At 37.3% G+C, this 19195-nt stretch overlaps 2 protein-coding genes across 2 annotated transcripts in view; both read right to left on the reverse strand.

The window, feature by feature from the left end:
- Positions 1-87: 87 nt before the first annotated feature.
- Positions 88-19195, reverse strand: part of LOC139147343 (uncharacterized) — a 52079-nt gene continuing 32971 nt past the window's right edge. The window contains exons 7-22 of the mRNA XM_070718399.1: positions 14989-15110; positions 14208-14382; positions 13900-14028; positions 13168-13354; positions 11312-11421; positions 10701-10826; positions 10219-10479; positions 9400-9551; positions 8430-8592; positions 3428-3538; positions 2785-3070; positions 2229-2311; positions 1851-1891; positions 1395-1491; positions 883-994; positions 88-458 (exon numbers count right to left, since the gene is read on the reverse strand). Of these exons, the coding sequence (XP_070574500.1) occupies positions 3006-3070; positions 3428-3538; positions 8430-8592; positions 9400-9551; positions 10219-10479; positions 10701-10826; positions 11312-11421; positions 13168-13354; positions 13900-14028; positions 14208-14382; positions 14989-15110 (1601 nt within the window). The 3' untranslated portion in view covers positions 88-458; positions 883-994; positions 1395-1491; ... (1 more) ...; positions 2229-2311; positions 2785-3005. The remainder of the gene's footprint in view (positions 459-882; positions 995-1394; positions 1492-1850; positions 1892-2228; positions 2312-2784; positions 3071-3427; positions 3539-8429; positions 8593-9399; positions 9552-10218; positions 10480-10700; positions 10827-11311; positions 11422-13167; positions 13355-13899; positions 14029-14207; positions 14383-14988; positions 15111-19195) is intronic.
- On the reverse strand, positions 381-2928 carry LOC139146981 (fibroblast growth factor receptor 1-like). The gene is made up of 6 exons (XM_070717835.1): positions 2785-2928; positions 2229-2311; positions 1851-1891; positions 1395-1491; positions 883-994; positions 381-458 (listed from the first exon to the last, which is right to left on the reverse strand). The coding sequence occupies exons 1-6, from the start codon at positions 2926-2928 to the stop codon at positions 381-383; spliced, it is 555 nt and encodes a 184-aa protein (XP_070573936.1).

Consider the following 19195-nt stretch of genomic DNA (forward strand, 5'->3'; position numbering starts at 1 on the left):
GTTTACAACTATTGTCTTACAAATTTTGACCTAGTGTTTTTGGATTATGGATTAGTATGATTGCGATCATATACTTAAAGCCTACATAGATTCGTAATTCTTGTGGTTCTTTATTCAAACATAAATAAAATGTAATAATTTTACGTCAACATACTTTTGTATCAAAGATTTCAGACAACGTCTTTGATATGTAGCATGAATACAGTATTTCAAAGATTCACAAAAGTGTATATAATTTCATATTTATGCGCGACATTTGAAGACTGTAGTGTCCTTTGTCAAACGTGGGTATTTGGCTGTGCATAAAGGAAAGGCACTATCTCTTTAAGCCCTTGGTAGACTACCGAATAAGTGTTAAATATTCCAGCCACACGCTCTTGTCATACAGGTAATTCATATGATTTGTCATAGTTGAGTTCATTGCTGTGTCTCTCTTTAAAGTCTTCAGTGAAGAATCTCTGCAAATGATGAGAACATTGAAGTTGCAACATTATGTTAAATATTTGAGAAAGAAAAATACACACTCAGAAAAACAGCATAATGTGCCACTCATCAAAAATTAACACGATTGGGACTAATTTAGGATAATTGGATTTTCATAATTTTCAAATTTCTCAAAAGTGTTAGGTACCCTATAGCCGAATGTTGCAATATTTCAAATTACTCATTAAAACAAGTGTGTGACTTTAAAAGAAAAGCAGATGAGATTACATTTGCAGATTGTATCGACATTACTTCACCGTCCAATTATCCCAAATTAGTTCCAATCGTGTTAATTATAATTGCATTCATATAAATTTGAGATTGTTGTACATGTTTCTAACTGACAGTTTAAGAAAACACTTGAGGAGAACAAACTGATGTCATATTCATAGAACTTACTTCAGATCTGTTAGCTGGAGTTCTTAACATATCATCGAAGTCGGCCATCAGTTGTTCTGCTGTTCGGCGCTCGCGTCTGTCTTCATGCCAACAGCTCTTCATAATCTGGTAACTAAAAAAGATAAAACAACGTTGTACGGTGATGAACATTCCTGCTTTTCTGTATTCCTGTATCTAGGCATAGCTGATACAGTATTAGCTCTCTTAAATCATATTACATAGGTACATAATACATAATACAAAGTCGGCATGGACACGGAGCTGGAGAATGGCGATCGGCTTCTGGTATATACCGTAAGAAAATTCATTTAATTTTTAGATGAATGGTATATGCCAACTTTTTAATTTAAGTGGTAAGTGCAGTGGTATTTCACGAAAGATAAAATATTATAAACCTTCATGATACAGGTCAAATCATAAATTTGTAGTTATTAGTTCACTATCAATCTGACCAAATTTGACGTACTTTAGTTTACCTGACTACAAGGTCGATATAACTATCGATTACTTACGCTATAGTTGTACATCCTTCTGGTTTCACCGGTCTTTTGCCATTTTGTAGATCTTCAAGTAAATTTTCAACTGGTACATCCGTCATGGGAAAATCACCTTGTCGAAAGACCAACATCGAACATAATGCATTAAATAAGATAGAACTACTGGTATCCATATGTTATAAACACGATTGGAACTAATTGGGAAAATGGGATTTTTTAATTGTTCAAATTTTTCAAAAGAGTCAGGAGCCGTATTGCTGAAAGTTGCAATGTTACAACTTAGCTATGAAACGAGTTAATCGCAGTAAAAAGTTATAAGTAGATGAGCTTAAATGTACTTATTATACCGAATTTACTACTATATCATATTCCCCAAATTACTTCCAATCGTGTTAAAAGTGAAAACATTCTCTCTTTTTCTCAAACAAGAGATTACGTTGATATAAAAAATTTATGATTTTCAGCACTTACCAAGAGAACCTATTTCCCACAGTAATATTCCGTACGACCATCTGTGACAAGAACAAAAACAGATACAGATTTACTGTATGGCAAAATATCAATGAATATTGATTGTTTATATAACACAGGCCAAGTATTAAGAGAAAATGAGATTCATATTTTAATTTTATTTGAGTGAGTAATATAAAAAAACACAGCCATTGCAAACTTATTTTCTAGTTGGCATATTCGATGTGACAAATCATTTTAAGAGCGAAAAACAAAAAAAAATTGAAAGATTCCTTTGATTATAAAGGAAAATACCAGTTTCCCAAACTTTTAACTAATAGTTTACATTATTTAGATAAAAAATTAGGAAAAATGTTCGTCTTCAGCTGTTCATCTTACCTGTCGCCTTCAAGTGTAAACGTTCCATCAAGGAGAAATTCTGGTGGCATCCATCGTAACGGAAGTCGATTATGGTGATGTGCCTGCGAACAAATGCATCACGAATGTTGGTGTGAGTGCGCAGTAAACGTGATCCGACTCAAGGACAACCCCTGTAACCTTGGGTATTCACAGAAAATAGAAATTGGCAGACAGAAAGGTGCCAGGGCAAATAAACGGTTAAGCAAGACAAGAGGAGTAAAACAAGAAGCAAAGAAATACGGCACACATACAACAAATGAGATGAAGAACGTTTGTGACACTGCCACATCGTTTGAATCTACTACAAACTGTCAGAAGCACCTACGTGAAAAGAATAAAAGAGCCACGAAAAATAACTTATTCTAAATGAACATATTTATTAGTTCCGTGTATACACAAAATCTTACTATTTCGGCCATTTACATCGAGAAAAACATTTGAAAGTATACGCTTTAGAACTATTTCCTAATATTTTCCGTGGTTGAAAAGGACGTAAATGGTGACTTTTAGAAAATGAAAATAATTGATAACATACCCACGAAACTGAATGATAATCACTCTCAACTCTTTCGTAAACGTCCCGTCCAAGTCCAAAATCTCCGATCTTGGCTGTGAAATCATTAGCCAGGAATACATTACGAGCAGCGATGTCTTTGTGCATCACACCTTTCCCTGACATGAACGACAGTGCATTGGCAACGTCTCTGGCAACTTCTATCAATCGTGTTTCAGTCTCGGTGTTGAGCAATCTATATCTCAGCATATGAGGTAGTTCTTCAGATCACCGTTAGGTGCATATTCTGTCAGTATGTATTTTGGATCTGGATTGTACGAAAAAACACTCACATAAGTTACCAGAAAATTTGGTTTGCATGGCAAATAATGTCAATGAATGTTATCATAAATTCCTTCGAACTAAACTTTTTTGAGACTTGAAAGAATGAGAAACTTAATACAATGCATGCTATTTTCAGCCGTTAAGATTACAGAAATACAGATTAATTGAGAAAAACCTAATTTTCCACAACCGGGAATCGATATAGAACCTTAGCAAATGTCTTACTAAAGTCTACGTCTTCAGAATTAGGTGTAATCCTTCGCTTAATCTATTTAATTGTTAATCATATGAAACTTTTGTTAACTCCTTTGTCCCTATAGCAGGGAGTGTATAGTCCTACCTCCAGTTATGTGAATGCCACGAATGGAGATAATGTTAGGGTGTGGTGCTAATTCTAGCAGACACCGGACTTCGTTGATGAAAGTTTTCCGGCTTATTGCATCTGAAAGAGCTGAATTGAAAAGAGAAAATCACAGACAGTGGGCACGGCTAAGAGAATCATTGGTAAGTAGATTTAAATGTGATGGAATAGATCAAATGAAAAAACGCGTCGAAGTCAGAGTCACGTCTATATATTTCTAAGAGGACAATAAACAAACTGCAGTAATTTTCTTCATGGAAATCGGTCTGCAATATTTGCTCACTTGGTATTCTAGTCATCTGATACTCATTCAGAAATTTCTACTACTGATGCTGACATGTCAGAGGCTTTGTCTGGGAAATTGCATGACATTATTAACATTATTGGCAATGTGCTTGGCTGTACAATAGATGAAAGCAATAATAGTCAACGTCATTTTTTTTAATTTGGTGGAGATAGTACAGTTTCAGGTGATCCTCGTTTGCCCATTGAGGGACTGATTGCACAAAGATGGACAGCTATTGAGAAGAGTTTACCCGGAGTGTCCAAGTACACAAAGTCTGCAGACAAGAATTTCAGTTTCCTTGAAAACGACTTTGAGGAGTTTTCTAGAGCGCTAATGTAGAAAGTTTTGTCCACACTAAGTTGGCAGCTGATAAAAACAAAACATTTTTTCAGCTAAGGATTTGATAAGTTTTACCCATAAGGCTGATCTTGGACACCTTATGGTAGATAAAGCTCTCAGAGTTTTACTGAGTTGCATTTCACGTTCCTTGTTGGCAACTGCTTTTGTACATACGGCAGTTTCGCCAGGTTCTAATATCCCGGATGACCAATTGTCTAAGGGTTTGGAATTTTCGCAGTTTTCACTAACTTCTTTGGTAGATCAACCTTTGCATGCGATTGCTTTGTCTGTTTCTGCCAGAAGGAATTATTCCTTGATCAGATGATTTTCATACAAGATCAACTCGAAACCGTTTGAATAAGCTTCCTATTCGTGGTGATGAACTTTTCCATGGAGAAGTCTCAGATATTTTTCACCAGGAAGCTGAAGCAGCTAGAGATGTCAGGGAAATAGTCTCCCTTTCTAGACCACGTCAGGGAGTTATGTGACCTGCTTCATTTCAGCCAAAGTCGCAGCCTTCTGCTAAACGTAACAGACTTTAAGAGTTCTGTTTCTGCTACACCTAGTAATTACTTTAAGGGTAAAATTGATACGAAGAGCTTTAGACCACCAGTGCTGCCCTTTCCGGATAAGCCCAGAGACCGTTCTGTTAAACAATGATGGTTTGGCAAGGGCCCAATGTGTAAATCTAGCGCAATTCAATATTCAAATTCCTTTTCCGGATGTGCCATTAAGGGGAAAATTCTCTCTTTTCAGTCAGCACTGTGCCAAGATAACCAAGACCCGTGGGTTTTAGAGATGATTTCGGAAGGTTATCGCTTGGAATTTCTACAAGTTCCCCCACTTACAAGCAAGGTTATAAATTGTCCTCTTTTGACGAATTTAGGGAAAAGAAATGCAGGAAATAGAATTATTGATCTCAAAGAGGGCTATAGAGCCTGTCACAGATAGATCAAAAGGTTTATACAACTCAACGTTTCTAATTCCAAGGAGATCAGGGGGTTGGAGACCAATTTTGAATCTCCGCCCGTTAAACCATTTTCTCAAAAAAAAACACTTCAAGATGGAAACTCTAAGCTCAGTTTTATCAGATCTGTCAAAAGGGTATTATGCAGTTTCAATCGATCTAACAGACGCTTATCAACTTATCCTTATTCACTCAGACTGCAGACATTTTCTCAGGTTTGAAGTGCAGGGCAGGGTGTTTCAGTTTCGGACACTGCCGTTCGGTCTGTCGTCAGCACCCTGTGTCTTTACCAAGATCACAGCAGTTTGGGGTGCCTTTCTTCGAAAGCAACAGATTTATGTCCACATGTATCTGGACGATTGGCTAGCCAGGCAGACGCAGATCAGGTTATTGCAGCGGGATACAGCATGTATTTTAAGAACAACTGTCAGTCTAGGCTTGCTACCAAACGAAAATAAGTCAGAACTTTGCCCCTGTCAGAGCATTCATTATATAGGGGCGAAAATAGATTTGGAGGAAGGGATTGCTACTCTGATTCCAGAACGTTTTCAAGCTATTTGCTAAATGGTAAGTCACCTCTTGCCCAGCAGTTTTCAGATGGCTTGGTACTTTCTTCATCTCTTAAGTCTTATGGCAGCTTGCGTTCTGCTCATACCTTTGGCAAGGTTGAACATGAGGCCAGTTCAAATTTTCCTTCTGTCTCAATGGAGACCACATCAGAATCCTCTCAATCATCCTATAAGGGTAAACGCCCTGTTAACACAGCATCTTCATTGGTGGACCAACAGATTCATTTTTTCAGGTGAGTTACACTGTCCCTTGAGCCCCCAAAGGTTACAATAACAACGGATGGTTCAATACAAGGTTGGGGATCTCATATAGAAGATTTGACCATTTCTTGAGTCTGGTCAGTAGCCCAGAGACAAGAGCACATAAACTGTCTCTAGCTTCAGGCAGTATTGGGAAGTTTAAAGGCTCTCGTCCCTCATATCTGAGAGAGATTGGTTCTTGTAAGGTCAGACAATTCAACCGTAGTATCATATTTGAACAGACGAGGGAGAACACGGTCCCATTGTCTCTGCATCCTCACTTGGCATCTTATGAATTGGTGCATTATCAGAAATATCAGGATCAGGGCAGCTCACATACCAGGCAGGTGAAATCTGATAGCAGATGCTCTGTCCAGAAGACGACCTATCCCAACAGAGCGGGTGTCAAAACATCAGGTGGTAGAAATATAAATTTCAACAAAGTTACCAGAGACCCACGACATTCTGAGCTAGCCGTTGTCAGGTTTCTTCACCAGATCCATCAGTCCTTCAGTTGACTGCTTGGAAACTGTCAAGCAACGTTTTTGCTCAAAAGGATTTTCAGCGAGAGCTGCAGAATATGCAGCGAACTCTCGTCGATCATCAACCATTGAATCATTTAATTACAGGTTCACAGTATTCAGTGATTGGTGCAAAGAACATGATTTCGATCCCATGCATTCACCTCTAAGTTCTCTGGGTGAATTTTTGTCTTTTCTTTTTGAGGCTAGAGGTCTAAAACCCCAAACTATTTCAATATATCGTTCAGCGTTGAGTTCTTTCCTTCCGAGTTATGGTGAACATAGTGTAGGTCAGCATCTCTTTTGGATAGTCTGCTTAAAGGGTTTTTAGTTAAGCGTCCTCCTCAGAGGAGACTTTTGCCTTCTTTGAGTCTTCTATTAGTGTTAGATTCATTCAAACCAGCTTCTTACGAGCCGATTAGTGAATCTGGTTTAAAGTACTTAACTATGAAGACTGCTTTTCTCATAGCTGTGGCATCTGGGCGTAGACGTAGTGAGATTCATATTTTGTCTATCAACAGTGCTTATCTAAGATAGGAGCCTACAGGTGTTAGATTGTTGCTGAAGGCAGGTCTTCTGTCCAAGAATAGAACTGTATCTCATGTTGGTACAGATGTATTCATTTCGAGTCTTGAAAATATGTCAAGTGATCCACAGGATAAACTTATTTGTCCTTTTAATGTTCTTCGTAACTACATTAAGATGACTGCACAACTTCATGGTAATATAGAACAGTTGTTCATGAAGGTGTCCCCAGGTCAACATGGACCAGCGTCCAAGGACACTTTCTCTAGATTGTTAAGATATACAATCCAACTTGCCTATGATTCTTCCGATGGCCATTGTAGACGTGCATTCCATCAGGGCACATGATACGCGAGCTATGGCTGCCTAATGGGCTTTGTTTAAAGGTGTGTCAGTTGATGACATTTGTAAAGCTTGGGGGGGGGGCTTCTCCAAATACTTTTGTTAACTTTTACCTCAAGGATGTGCCTATGGAAGCTAATTTTGCTTTAGGTTCTTTGAGGTGTGGCTCTAGCTAGGTTTGGAGAAAGTGTTTGACATACCCCCCTCCTTTTAAGCTTTGGATTCTGTGTAAACCCAAAAGTAACAGTGACAGGTAAGTAGGAGGATGAAGCAGAATGAAAGTTCCCCCCAGGAAACATCTTTATGCGAGACCTCCTACTTACCTGTCACTCCTCCCTCCCTCATTCCCACTGTTTTGATAGTCTATTAAGGAGGTTGAGAACGGTTTGAATATGGAATCTCATGGCGGTTTCCGCCTGGGATGAGATCACGTGTATTTAAATTTTTGCCTCTTTCTAGAAGGAAGCAAATGAGATAACCCAAAGGTAACAGTGACAGGTAAGTAGTAGTTCTCGCAGAAAGATGTTTCCTAGGGGAAGACTTTCATTCCTCTGCTTTAAATCTCGGCCGATTGCGATCGCGCTCGATCCTCCTTCGAAGTGAAGGGGCGGCCATTTTAGTTGTTTAAAGTGACAGTTGATATTATAACAGCTGCCCCGAACGACATCACTGTAACGCAACGCACTGATTACCAGTTCGGAGATAGACCGTGCCGAGCAAACGGTAGAACGTTCGCTAGAGCCTGTCTGAAAAATTACAAGAATTTTAACAGAATAACCACATATGATAACATCACAAGACTCAACATATTATTCCCGTATTTAGCTACCTCGAAAATTCCTTGTTGATGAAAACCCTTCAAATTTTTATGTCTGCAACATCACATCGTAGGCGGATAGTGGCAGCCACTTTGCATGTTTACTTTGTTTCCTTCCTATCAAACTGCAAATGTAGTTCAAAACACTCCAAACTGATGACGTTTATCGTGCATATATCGACGTTTACCGCAAAATATAATGGCTAATATTTTACGGTAAATGTAACCATGAAGGAGCGATATGGCCATGGGTATATGATAACGTTTACAAGCACACACGCACGCTGACTTTCATATTATAATGCAGGGGGACGGCAAGACGAATAGCGACCTTTATAGAAGTGGAGAACTTGAGTTTAGAGGAATTTGACCTACTTTCGCAGAGAGTTTTAGCTGCGACTATTTGTTCCTTTCCATTGAGGACCAATCGAGCTTTGTAGACTTGTCCATACTCTCCCACACCAATCGGCTCTTCATCTAGTATCTTCAAAGCTTTTCTCTCAACATTCCAAGCTAATGCTGCTTTCGGTAAATGTTCCTACTTAGAAAAGATAGTTAAATCTTAGTTAAATTAATAATAACAAAAACAAAGTAAAAACACAAGGATACATTTTGGAAATCGGTTGTCCCATAGCTTTTGGTAGGCCTGTAACTTCAGGGAATCTATGTGAAGGAAATACATGGTGGAAATTTTTTAAAATTTTATCTTTATGACATTGGGACCCTTTATGTAAAATTGTATTGAATCTAGAAGGCAAAACCTAAACTCGATGTCAGGGAATGATTTAAATGTGATAACTCCTGAGATATATATTTGCAAATACTGCCTTGAGATCATGCAATGTTTGCTCTTATTTTTAGCTACAATACTAAATATAATAAAAATTTAACTATTGACAATGGTCATTACTTCTTGAGCACATATAAAGTGTCTACGTTGATAAAGGTAGCATTGCAATTTATCAGCAAACTTTCTTACAGCAATATTTCTTATCAAACATGAGAGGAAAACTCCGTAATAATATACCTTTTTCGAAAAGCAAAAATCTGAAATTTAGAATGGCAGCATTAGGGTACTCGAAGTATGCAAAGGGTACAAATGTGGGGTAGAAAATCTTTTATTGTTGAAATGTTGAAAACAGGAGAAAATAGATGCCAGCAAATCGGGCTACTTGCATACATTTTCATGCTTCTTTCTCAACCATCCAACTTGCGACTTCTTGTAATGTTTAATCTAGGGTTAACAAATAATTAAAATTGAAATAATCTTTGTAAATATGTGATTTTGAGCAAAAGCTGTGTTATGTGCAACGCCACTTTAAAAATTACTTAAGGTGAGTCTTGCCTGTAGATAATCCTCAAACTCCCGGTCGTTTCCATCTACAGGTACGTAAGGCCATTGCTTCTTTGCAATATACACCAGCAGGAAAAGAATAATGACAACCGCAGCCACTAGTATCATACCCAATGCGTAGATTGGGAAAGACATATGTCCTGCTGTAGGTGATACATTCGCAAAATAAAGTTTGAGTTTTTGTTTGACCACACTTGTATCTGTTTTTTTGTTATTCATGTAGTTCACGCTTCTTTCTCAATACAGTGAATTGTTTAGCTTATTTTTTATCACATTACAGTATGAAGAGTATGATTATTGTCAGCATCGGTACATAATTGCCTTGTGATATTGAACTTTTGTAAAGAAACTATTAATGAGATATTGAGGTTACCCTGGAGAATGATTGGGTCACATCTGTTTTTATAAAGGGTTATTTTAAGGAATGTTTTGGTTATATCTGTTTCCATAAAGTACAAATGTCGAGTGAAAAATGCATCTCGAAGAATTTACATTCATTATATGAACTTTACAAGTATTTCATTTTGACTTTCAACTTTCAGGTAGTGTTGGCCTTAAGTGTGAATTCATACGCATATTTAACTGACATATTTCGTGTGCTAGTTTCGTGCATCGCCAGACATTATTGTATTATTGCTCCTTGGCTAGGCGAAAATGAAATAATTACTACGATTGCTTGGATTTTACCAAAACTGCTAGTAGTTCAGTCGTCGGGAAAACATTATCACAATAAAGCGTGTCGTAAAATTAAATTTCACATTATTCGATACGTATAATGCGCAATTTATCGAGTCCTATAAAACAGCTTACCATTCTCCACCTGTCTGGTAACAAATACCGAAAAATTGCAAAAAGCCGTATTATTGGAAGGATCCGAAGCCCATATGATGATGTCGTGCTTTCCAATGCCAAAACTATGTCCTGATTCTCGATTTGATCCCCAAGCAACTGGCTGACCAGAGTTGTCAATTATTGTAGGGTTAATCCAATCGACTACGGCGGAATTGCCATCAATGTCTGCCCCCATACTTAGGTCTCCAGGACAGTCAGTGATATTTGGTGCCTGGACGTCTTTTGGAAACAATGTGAGGATTGGGTTACGCATGTCATTATTTCAAACTGCTTAAAATCTGAATATAGCATTCTAACTTGATATAGTATCTAATTCGTCAAAAAATTGTCAAAAATGAAAAAATAGCAAAATTTATGCTGAACAAACAATCGAAATGACGTATCCTCAGTGTACAAAAAGGAACAATTAGTTCGAATGTTTGTAAATTGACAAATCTCACCCAAGTCACACGATTTTCCTGTCCATCCATCTATACAAATGCAGCCCGTGGATCGATCGCATCTTATGGCCTGTTTACAATTGCATGTGTCGTTGCAGAAATCACCAAACATGTTTTCCGTGCAACCTAACAAGAAATTGTGACAAGGGTGGCATCGTTCTAATTATAGAGACATTTTCTGTAAAGTTGATAACTTACATTTCCCTTTAATTTCATTCTATGTTTGAAATTAGTTTCTTAACCTGATCCAAATATCATGTTGATATACAAACGGTCTTTAACGTCTAAAGACAGCCTGTCTGCGCGCCATAATGACAAAAAGGTTAATTTTAAATAAATGTCAATTTATCAAAACTAGAGTGATCACATATTGTACACGTTGCATTGTGTGTAAAAGTTTATAAATTTGTGTGTCACCATACTCTAGTGAGAAGAATAGTTAAAAGTATTGTTTTCACAACAATAACAATCTTTTTGCTACAGCTATTGTCCCCTTCAAGACTTCACTATCAAAACAAAATACGAACATACAATACTACGACCAAATGAAGAATTGGTGTTCATGTTTACGATCAGGTAGGGATATCGGTTAAATTGATATACGTGGTTACCTGCATAGGTAATGGTAGCTTCAGCGATGTATTCTGTTCCATCTTGATCGGTGACTGAACATCGGTAAGTACCGACTCGGTCCTTGTTGAAGTGAGCAACTGTCAGTCGACTGAATTATGAAAAGACGAATGCGATTTTAAATAATAACTTACCACATAGTACTTAGAGAAGTTAGGCATTTTGAAGATTGAAAATTTACTTTCTGTTCTTGAGCAATGAAGAATAATTTATTTCCAACCTTATATTAGATGCAAGTAAACATTACGGCTAAAAATGTTTTGCAAGCTTAAATATATTTCTAAATCAAGTGGTGACTAGGTTACATAGCCTTAACGCATATGTGTAGCGGGCTAATTTTTTCATGTCTCAATAGGTGCATAAGCTTATGCACTCCTGGTGATTCTAACATGTCTAAATCTACGAATCCGTAAAACCTCCCTCTGGCAATAGGTTCAGATTTTTTGGCTTTGCATAAGCTTATGCACCACTTTTGCTCCTTGTGCAAATATTAGTTAATGTAAAATATATAATATATAATTATATATATATATATATATATATATATATATATATATATATATATGTAAATATATAATTTGTTTAAGTCTGTTCGATGCATTCCTTTCAGTACAATTGTTATGCAATTCAAGCATGTTTTGCATAACTTTTGGGTAGTATTCTTGTTTTGCATAATTTAACTGCATTATTTAGGCTTATGTGAAAAATAAAGACTTTTTTGATAAAATTTCATAACTAAAGTGAAATTATTGAACGTCTCAGTTTCCTGTATGTCAAAAAAAAGTCTAAAATGAAATGATTTGTCTAAAATGAGATTGTTTTCTGTTTTTTGTAAACAGTTTTGCATTTATGGACCGACCTTATATACTGACTGATAGAATAAAAGATCATTCACTGTCTCATAATTTGTCGCTCAGTAGATTTATTTTCTATTTTATCAGCAAAGACTTCAAGTGCGGGTTTGTGTGATTTGCCCATGTAATAGAATATTTCATAGTGTTTTAGTATAAACCAAATTGGTCAATTGGCGGTTTATCATTTATTGAAGAAAATCACTGTGCCAAATGTTTGACATTTTAAAACCAGCTGATAAATCAGAGCGTTTTACTGCATGTAGTAACGATATTTCTGTCTCTAAACTCAATGGCCATCTCTCTTACAAAGTGTTAAATCAAGGTTACACCAGAGCAAGACTTGTCTCTACATTCAAACGCTTTTCTTGGCAGGTATCGCAAGCTGGTAGATAAATACAATATCTCTCTTCAACAAATGATCACTGATGGCATCGGTGACATTGGGCCTTAGTTAGTGACCACTACCTATCTGACTTATAGATTGATATATGGCGGGTGCCACATGTGGGGCAGGATGCGCTTACTATTTTCGAAACACCTGACATCACTTCTTGGTCTTCTGGCCAGAGGTCCATATATCTTTCTTTCATGAATATGACTTTGTTTGTGTACCGTCTATTTACTGTCTGTTCTGTGCTGTTTTGTGTCTATGTTTACAACTATTGTCTTCCGAATTCCGACCTACTGTCATTGGATTATGGATTGGTATGATTGCGATTATTTCTCTAACCAAATAAAACAATATCTTGAATAATGTGTGTACTGATACTTGTTAATTTCGTAATGCAGTTCTATTTTATCAACGCTGCACCGATGCAAAAAAATATTCTGACAAATACAAAATCAATGGCTCAATAGCAGAGCATGTGATCTGTGTAATGAAAAATGACATTCTGCTGTTTCATTCAATGTTATGATATTTTTTCAAAATTCCCATGGATCTTTCCTGCCAGAAAGTAGAGTTATATATGAAATATACTGACCTGCTCTGCAACTCATAAAAGACCTCCTCTATCGGCTCCAGTGGTATTCTACTAGACGAACCATTGAAAAACGTCCATAATGTACTGTTTGTAGGTCTTACTTTAAAGCTGTAGTGACACGAAAGGGAGAACATTTGGTCGTAGATGGGCACAGCACTCATAGGTACGATCCATATCTCTTTTGAAGCTGCAATGAAGCAAATGCACTTGAAATCATCGAGAAGGTATACAACGATTTATTTGATACACTGCATAATGCTCGTGACGTCAGGTTTAGCGAATATTTTTATGTTCTTTCTCTATTAAACGATGCCTATTCATTACTACGGTCTTTAGATGAATGTCTGGAAACAGTTAATGAAGCTTTAAGTGCTGCAAAAATAGGTTAACATCTTATATCCCTGGAGAAGGATAATGTAATACTTTTCTATAATAGTATTTTACAGTAATTTATATATCATCGATATTGGCATATTTAGTTTACATTTTCCAACGGGATTCAAACTCAGAGCCTATGGTATCTACTAACGTAGCAAAGAAGTTATTTATCATGATGGCCTCGCTGCATGGGCTACCTCTGAAAAAAAATGGTTCAGTAACCAAAACATATAGTTTTATTTCTGACCGTTTGTTTCTGGTTAGGTTTGAATTTGCGCTTGAAGCAATCCATGCAATTAAGTATACGTACGAAAAGACAGTATGCTAAGTTTCGTAGTTATCAAACGTGTTTACCCATATCACAGGCGGGTCCTGTCCATCCTTTTTGGCATTTACACGCACCATTGAACCCGTGACAAGAAGCACCATTCCTACATATGCAGTCTTTGTCACACAGGAAACCATATCTACCTTCTGGGCAGCCTGCAGAAAAAATATGTCCGAGAATGGCAGACATGAAATGCGAAAGATTTCGTTTTCCTAAACATTGATTATTCAAACAAACTGCAAATGAGGTGGCCCTCCATTTGCCCGACTGGAGGCCGCATATACTGGAGTCAACTTACCGGAATCTTACTTTTTGGTCATGAAATGTAACTCACCTTGACTTACAATTTCTATCTTCAGCGTGTTAATGACTACGTCTCGGACATCAAAAACAGCCGATAAAAGCATTACGATTGGTCCGCCGGTAGCAGAAAACTGCTCAATTGATAGTTCGCCAATACAATCAGATCGTACTGAAGAATCATGCAAAAATTTCCTCGGAAATGTGTCCTGGAGGAAAGGGAATATGCGTAAGTGACACAGTTCCATTATCTGAATCCATTTCTTATGCTAGATAATATTAAGTTCATCTCTAACTACATCTTTAAGGTCACAAAGGCACACCTTTGTTTTACTTCACATTTTGATGTTTGACTTAAAAACAAATAGTTTGGTCTTGGTCTCCGTACATTTCACATGTTGTGCTTACAAGGATGCTTACAAGGATAATACCCCCCTCTCTCCCTCTCTCTCTCTCTCTCTCTCTCTCTCTCTCTCTCTCTCTCTCTCTCTCTTATTTCAAAATAATGTGATTGCGATGATGTCACAACATGTAGAGAAAGGTACTTTCAAAACTAGTGAAGACGATTCGACCAATTTTAGTGACATCATTTGATTATGCCAGATATGTATTATCAGCCCTTTTATTCACACTTACAGTCCATGCATTGCTTTTTTGTTCATCTACTTATAGATTGTTTGTCAGTTAGCATACTGGGAATCCCTTTTAGCGACGATGTATTGCCAAAGTACAGACTCAAAATATGACGAGACCTACGTACATGTTGAGAAGAAGTCAGTTTTGCCGTCGCACAATTCACTGTCACTATTACGTACCCTTCCAATATAGAACTCGGTTTTCGGTTTCACGGGTGGTCCCTCCTGTTGACTAAATGTTATTACGAAATCACATAGGGATCTGAATGTGTCGAATAAATCAAGGAAGATATCCAAGCCACCTGTATAATTAAAAGAATGTTTTCAAATTATTACTTGCAACGTAATACTTACAGTAAACAATTACTTTCGACCACTATCTAGGGATGCAGATGTTACACGATTAAATGGCAAATTTTTGTAGACTTATTTTAAGCAAGACAGCGGTTTTAAAAGGCTTACACAGAATGTGCTTTCTAACTCTGCTGTCTCCGTCAACACCCTTCTACTTTCGTCACGGTCTGTTGCTGTCCCACTATCACCACTGTCCTGGCGCAACGATACAACCACAAACAACTTCGTTATCTGGTAATACTGATTTTTTAAGGTTTAAATTTTGGTTTTCTGTCTTTGAGCATGCTAGTAATGCAAAAATAACTATCGTAAGTCTCAAGGCCTTTGGGTCGGCTCATGGCGTGGGTGTACCGATCATCCGCTTGAAATTCTGTTGAATAGTTTTGGTCTCAAAGTCTTTGGTACTTATTTGAGTAATAGTAATGAGTATTTTTCAAAAAACTGGTGTGTTACCAAGATTGACAATAATTTATCTTGATGGAATAGATACGCTCCTGCTATGTCATTCCAAGGCCGTGTTTTCGTTATTAATCAACTTGCCGCAAGCAAACTCTTTCATCGTTTAATTTGCCTCTGTCCTGCTTTTATCATTGATGAAATTCAGCACAAATTTCTTGATTTCTTCTGGCAAGGAAAACATTGGTTGCCAAGTCAATCAGTTTTTCTCTATTGAAGTTAGGAGGGCAAAATCTTATCGATCTCTTTTCACGTTTGAAAGCTTTCAGGTTAAATTATCTTCAAAGATATCTGTATTCAGGTCTGGATCATCCTTCATTTTTGTTCGCTGATTTTTATTTTAGAAGTGTTGATAATCTCAATTACACCTCTCAACTTTTTACAGTCAATTTTCAGTCTGTTCCAGGATTTCTGCCTAAATTTTATCTTGAGCTTTTGAGAGTCTGGAAGTCATGTATTTTCCTGAGAAAAGGTGGACCCCTTTCAATCAAAGACATTTTCCATGAAGCCCTTTTTTACAATGATTGTGTTAGTTTTTCAAATTCTCTTGATAGCACTCTTGTTAATCACTTTATCAGTGCTGGCATTACAAAAGTTGGTGATCTTTTTGACCCTTTCCAAAAACCTTGGCGCTTCCCAAGCCAGTTTAAAAACATTGTTTCTATTCATTCGGATTGAATTTTATCAAATACGGTCAAGACGTTGGTTGATTTTCTTTCCTGTGATTGGAAAAACAAAATCCAAATGTTATTTTGAAGAGGAAACTGATTTGGATGCCGTTCATTCGTGTCACCGTCCTTTGTATTCTTTCGAACTTATTTGTAAAGGCACTGATGACGATATTATTTTGAATTGTCCTTAAATTCTTCGTTATGCCTAATTTTAATGGGAATAATAAACGTGAGGATACAGTTTGGAAAGATCTGCTTGCACTTTCTGAAAATATCAAACCTTTGTTCAATTCTTGTTATCTCACTCCAATTCTCAAAAAGAAGGAGATCTTCAATGGCGTCTTCTCCTTGGTGCGTACGCAACTGGCTCGTTTATGTTCCATTCTGGGTATAGCTCATCCTCTGATTGCTTTTTCTTTAGTGCAAGACATGACCAATTGCAAGTATCTTTAAAATGCACTCGTCTTTCTCCCTGTTCATTCTCCTTCGTAAACTCTGCCACCGTTTTCTTGGTCAGGAATGCAAGATTTTATACTGGTGGTTTGTTTCAGGCCTACCCTTTGATAAATTGTACATGGACAAGCATGCTTTTTGCGCTTTTAAATTTTATTACAGATAAAATTGTAGTTCATGTGACGAGACGATATGCAATTAATGTTAATGATCCCTTAATCAGTAAAATGCTTGTTTCTGTTTTTAAAAGGCGAGTTTGTTCTCGCATTTTAGAAGAATACAATTACTTCACGCTCGATTCAAACATAAGTGCTTTCAAACACATTTGGTGTGTTAATGACATCATTGTTTCTGTAGACATTGATGGAATACTTACTATTGATTCAGTATCGTCATGAACACTTCTTTGTCTTTGTGTGCTTTCACCTCTAAGCACACTTTCCCTTTTTGCCAATACCTAACTCGTCCTGGGCATCGTACACCTCGGATTTAGAGGGTTGGACAGTTGAGAAGATTCTTGGCACGCATGTCCCTTCTCATTGGCGATCAGGCGCATTTTTCTACAAGATGTAAGGTGTTCTTGTTCTAATTATTTGAAAATTTCTGTCGCTCTTTTCTTGTTTCGGGAGTTTGTTTTGCTTTCTCCTATTCAATGAAGACTTTTCATGCAACTCGGATTTTGCCTTCTGTCAATGACAAAATTGTGGGTTTTTTTCAGATTTAATTGGTATCTTTCCTCATGTTGCTGTGATATAGCTACCGATTTGCCTTTCCACCAGTTACAGCCATCTCGCTTCGACTTCAGTGTCATAGCCATTTTGCAGTGTTTGCTGTTTTTTATAGTGCCCAGTTTTGCTTAGTTTTTTGATAATTGATCATCATTTGCTATTACGCATTTGTCTGATTTCAATTATGCTTTTCGTCTCAAAAATTGAAATGATTTTATTTGTACTTTTCTGTAGCGAAATGTAATGTAAGTAATAAACGTTCATTTAAAAACTCAAAATTTCCTCCTCCTCCTCCTTCTCTTCTTCTTCCGCCATATTGGATAGACGTACAGAAGAAGGGCTCCTACTTGTTTTGTTTTTCTACCTGTGAGAAGTGCCATCCTTCGTCAATTGTCATCAGTTTATGTTGTGAGTAGTGTTAAGTTCTTTTGGGTCTTGTCTCCGGTCCGGTTTCATCTTCGATTAGGTGGATTTCCTTCGATTTTATTTTTTGTCATTTGTTAACCCGTGGTCGGCAATATGGCCGCCCGGGAGGACAAGCCATTTCGGAATCTGACACGCAAGCATGCTGTCAGGTGTACTAATATTGAAGGTGTCCCTGTTGAAAGCTATGTTGAAGAGATTGCAAAGAAAGTCGGAAGTGAAAATGTTATTGCTGCATCTAGAATGAATAAGTCCGTGGTTGTGTTCTTAGCAACACTCGGTAATGTTGAAAGTATTGTTGAGTCCAAGTTTGCTTTGTTTGATGAATTAGTCGATGTGGAACACATGGTGAAACCGGCCTCAAAATTAATTCTGTCAAATGTTCCTCCGTTCATTCCTGATGAAGTTTTGGAGGAACATTTATGGAAACTTGGTAGAGTTGTTGGTCACCTAAGAGCAATCCCTCTTGGTTGTAAAAATGCTTCGCTGAAGCATGTGAAGTCGTTTAGACGACAAGTTCATGTTTTGTTACACAATGAGAACATCAGTGGTGTAATTCAGATCAAATATGATGATCGTTTTTATTCCGTTTACGTTCTATTGATGAACTGCGTTGTTTTCATTGTGGACTAAAAGGTCATATCCGTAAACGTTGTCCAAACTATAGATCTTCAGAAAACAACGATAATGACACTGAAAATGTTCAAAAAGACAATAATGGTGTGGATGAAAACTCAGGTTTAATGGATGTTGTCGAAAGTGAAGCAAATGCAAATGAAGGTGTCAATCAGCATATCAATACTACAGAAATTAACACCTCAACTTCAAGTAACGCCTCAACGTCAACTCGCTTTGTCGAAAACAATGAGGCACAATCAGAGTCCGCTCACAAGTCACATCTGTTGATGAAAATTCTGTGATCAAAGACCTCTCACCAGTAAAAACAGTCAACCCACTGACGCTCAAAAGAAAGACAAAAATGTTAACGTCCATGCCGATGAAGACAGGGTACGAACCCCTGCTTCGCCTTCGTATTCTCCGCTCCCCTCTACTCCCGTTTTATCATTCGACCCCCCTTCTTCGTCATCATCTTCACTTATTGAGTCTCAATCACTTGAGTTTCCCGAGACTCCTTTTTCAGATATCAATGTTAATGAGTCTCAGGATTTGTTTATTCTCAGTCACAGTCTCCAAGAAAAGCTTCTCAAAATCAGCTTATTTGGTCAGGAGTGAAAACATCAACTCCTTTGATGTTCTCAGCGAAATGTCTGATCATGACAATGAGTCTGTTGCGTCTGAATG

Source organism: Ptychodera flava, chromosome 13 (genome assembly GCF_041260155.1).
Source record: "Ptychodera flava strain L36383 chromosome 13, AS_Pfla_20210202, whole genome shotgun sequence".
In the NCBI taxonomy this organism is placed as follows: domain Eukaryota; kingdom Metazoa; phylum Hemichordata; class Enteropneusta; family Ptychoderidae; genus Ptychodera; species Ptychodera flava.

Bases quoted from the DNA above. Each gene is read 5' to 3' on its own strand.
- LOC139146981 (XM_070717835.1), bottom strand. From the start codon at position 2,928: ATGTCAGGGAAAGGTGTGATGCACAAAGACATCGCTGCTCGTAATGTA. The intron at 1,892-2,228 runs GTAAGATGAACA...TTCTTGTCACAG, and splicing joins TTTACACTTGAAGGCGACAG to ATGGTCGTACGGAATATTAC. The intron at 459-882 runs GTAAGTTCTATG...CATCATTTGCAG, and splicing joins CTCCAGCTAACAGATCTGAA to AGATTCTTCACTGAAGACTT.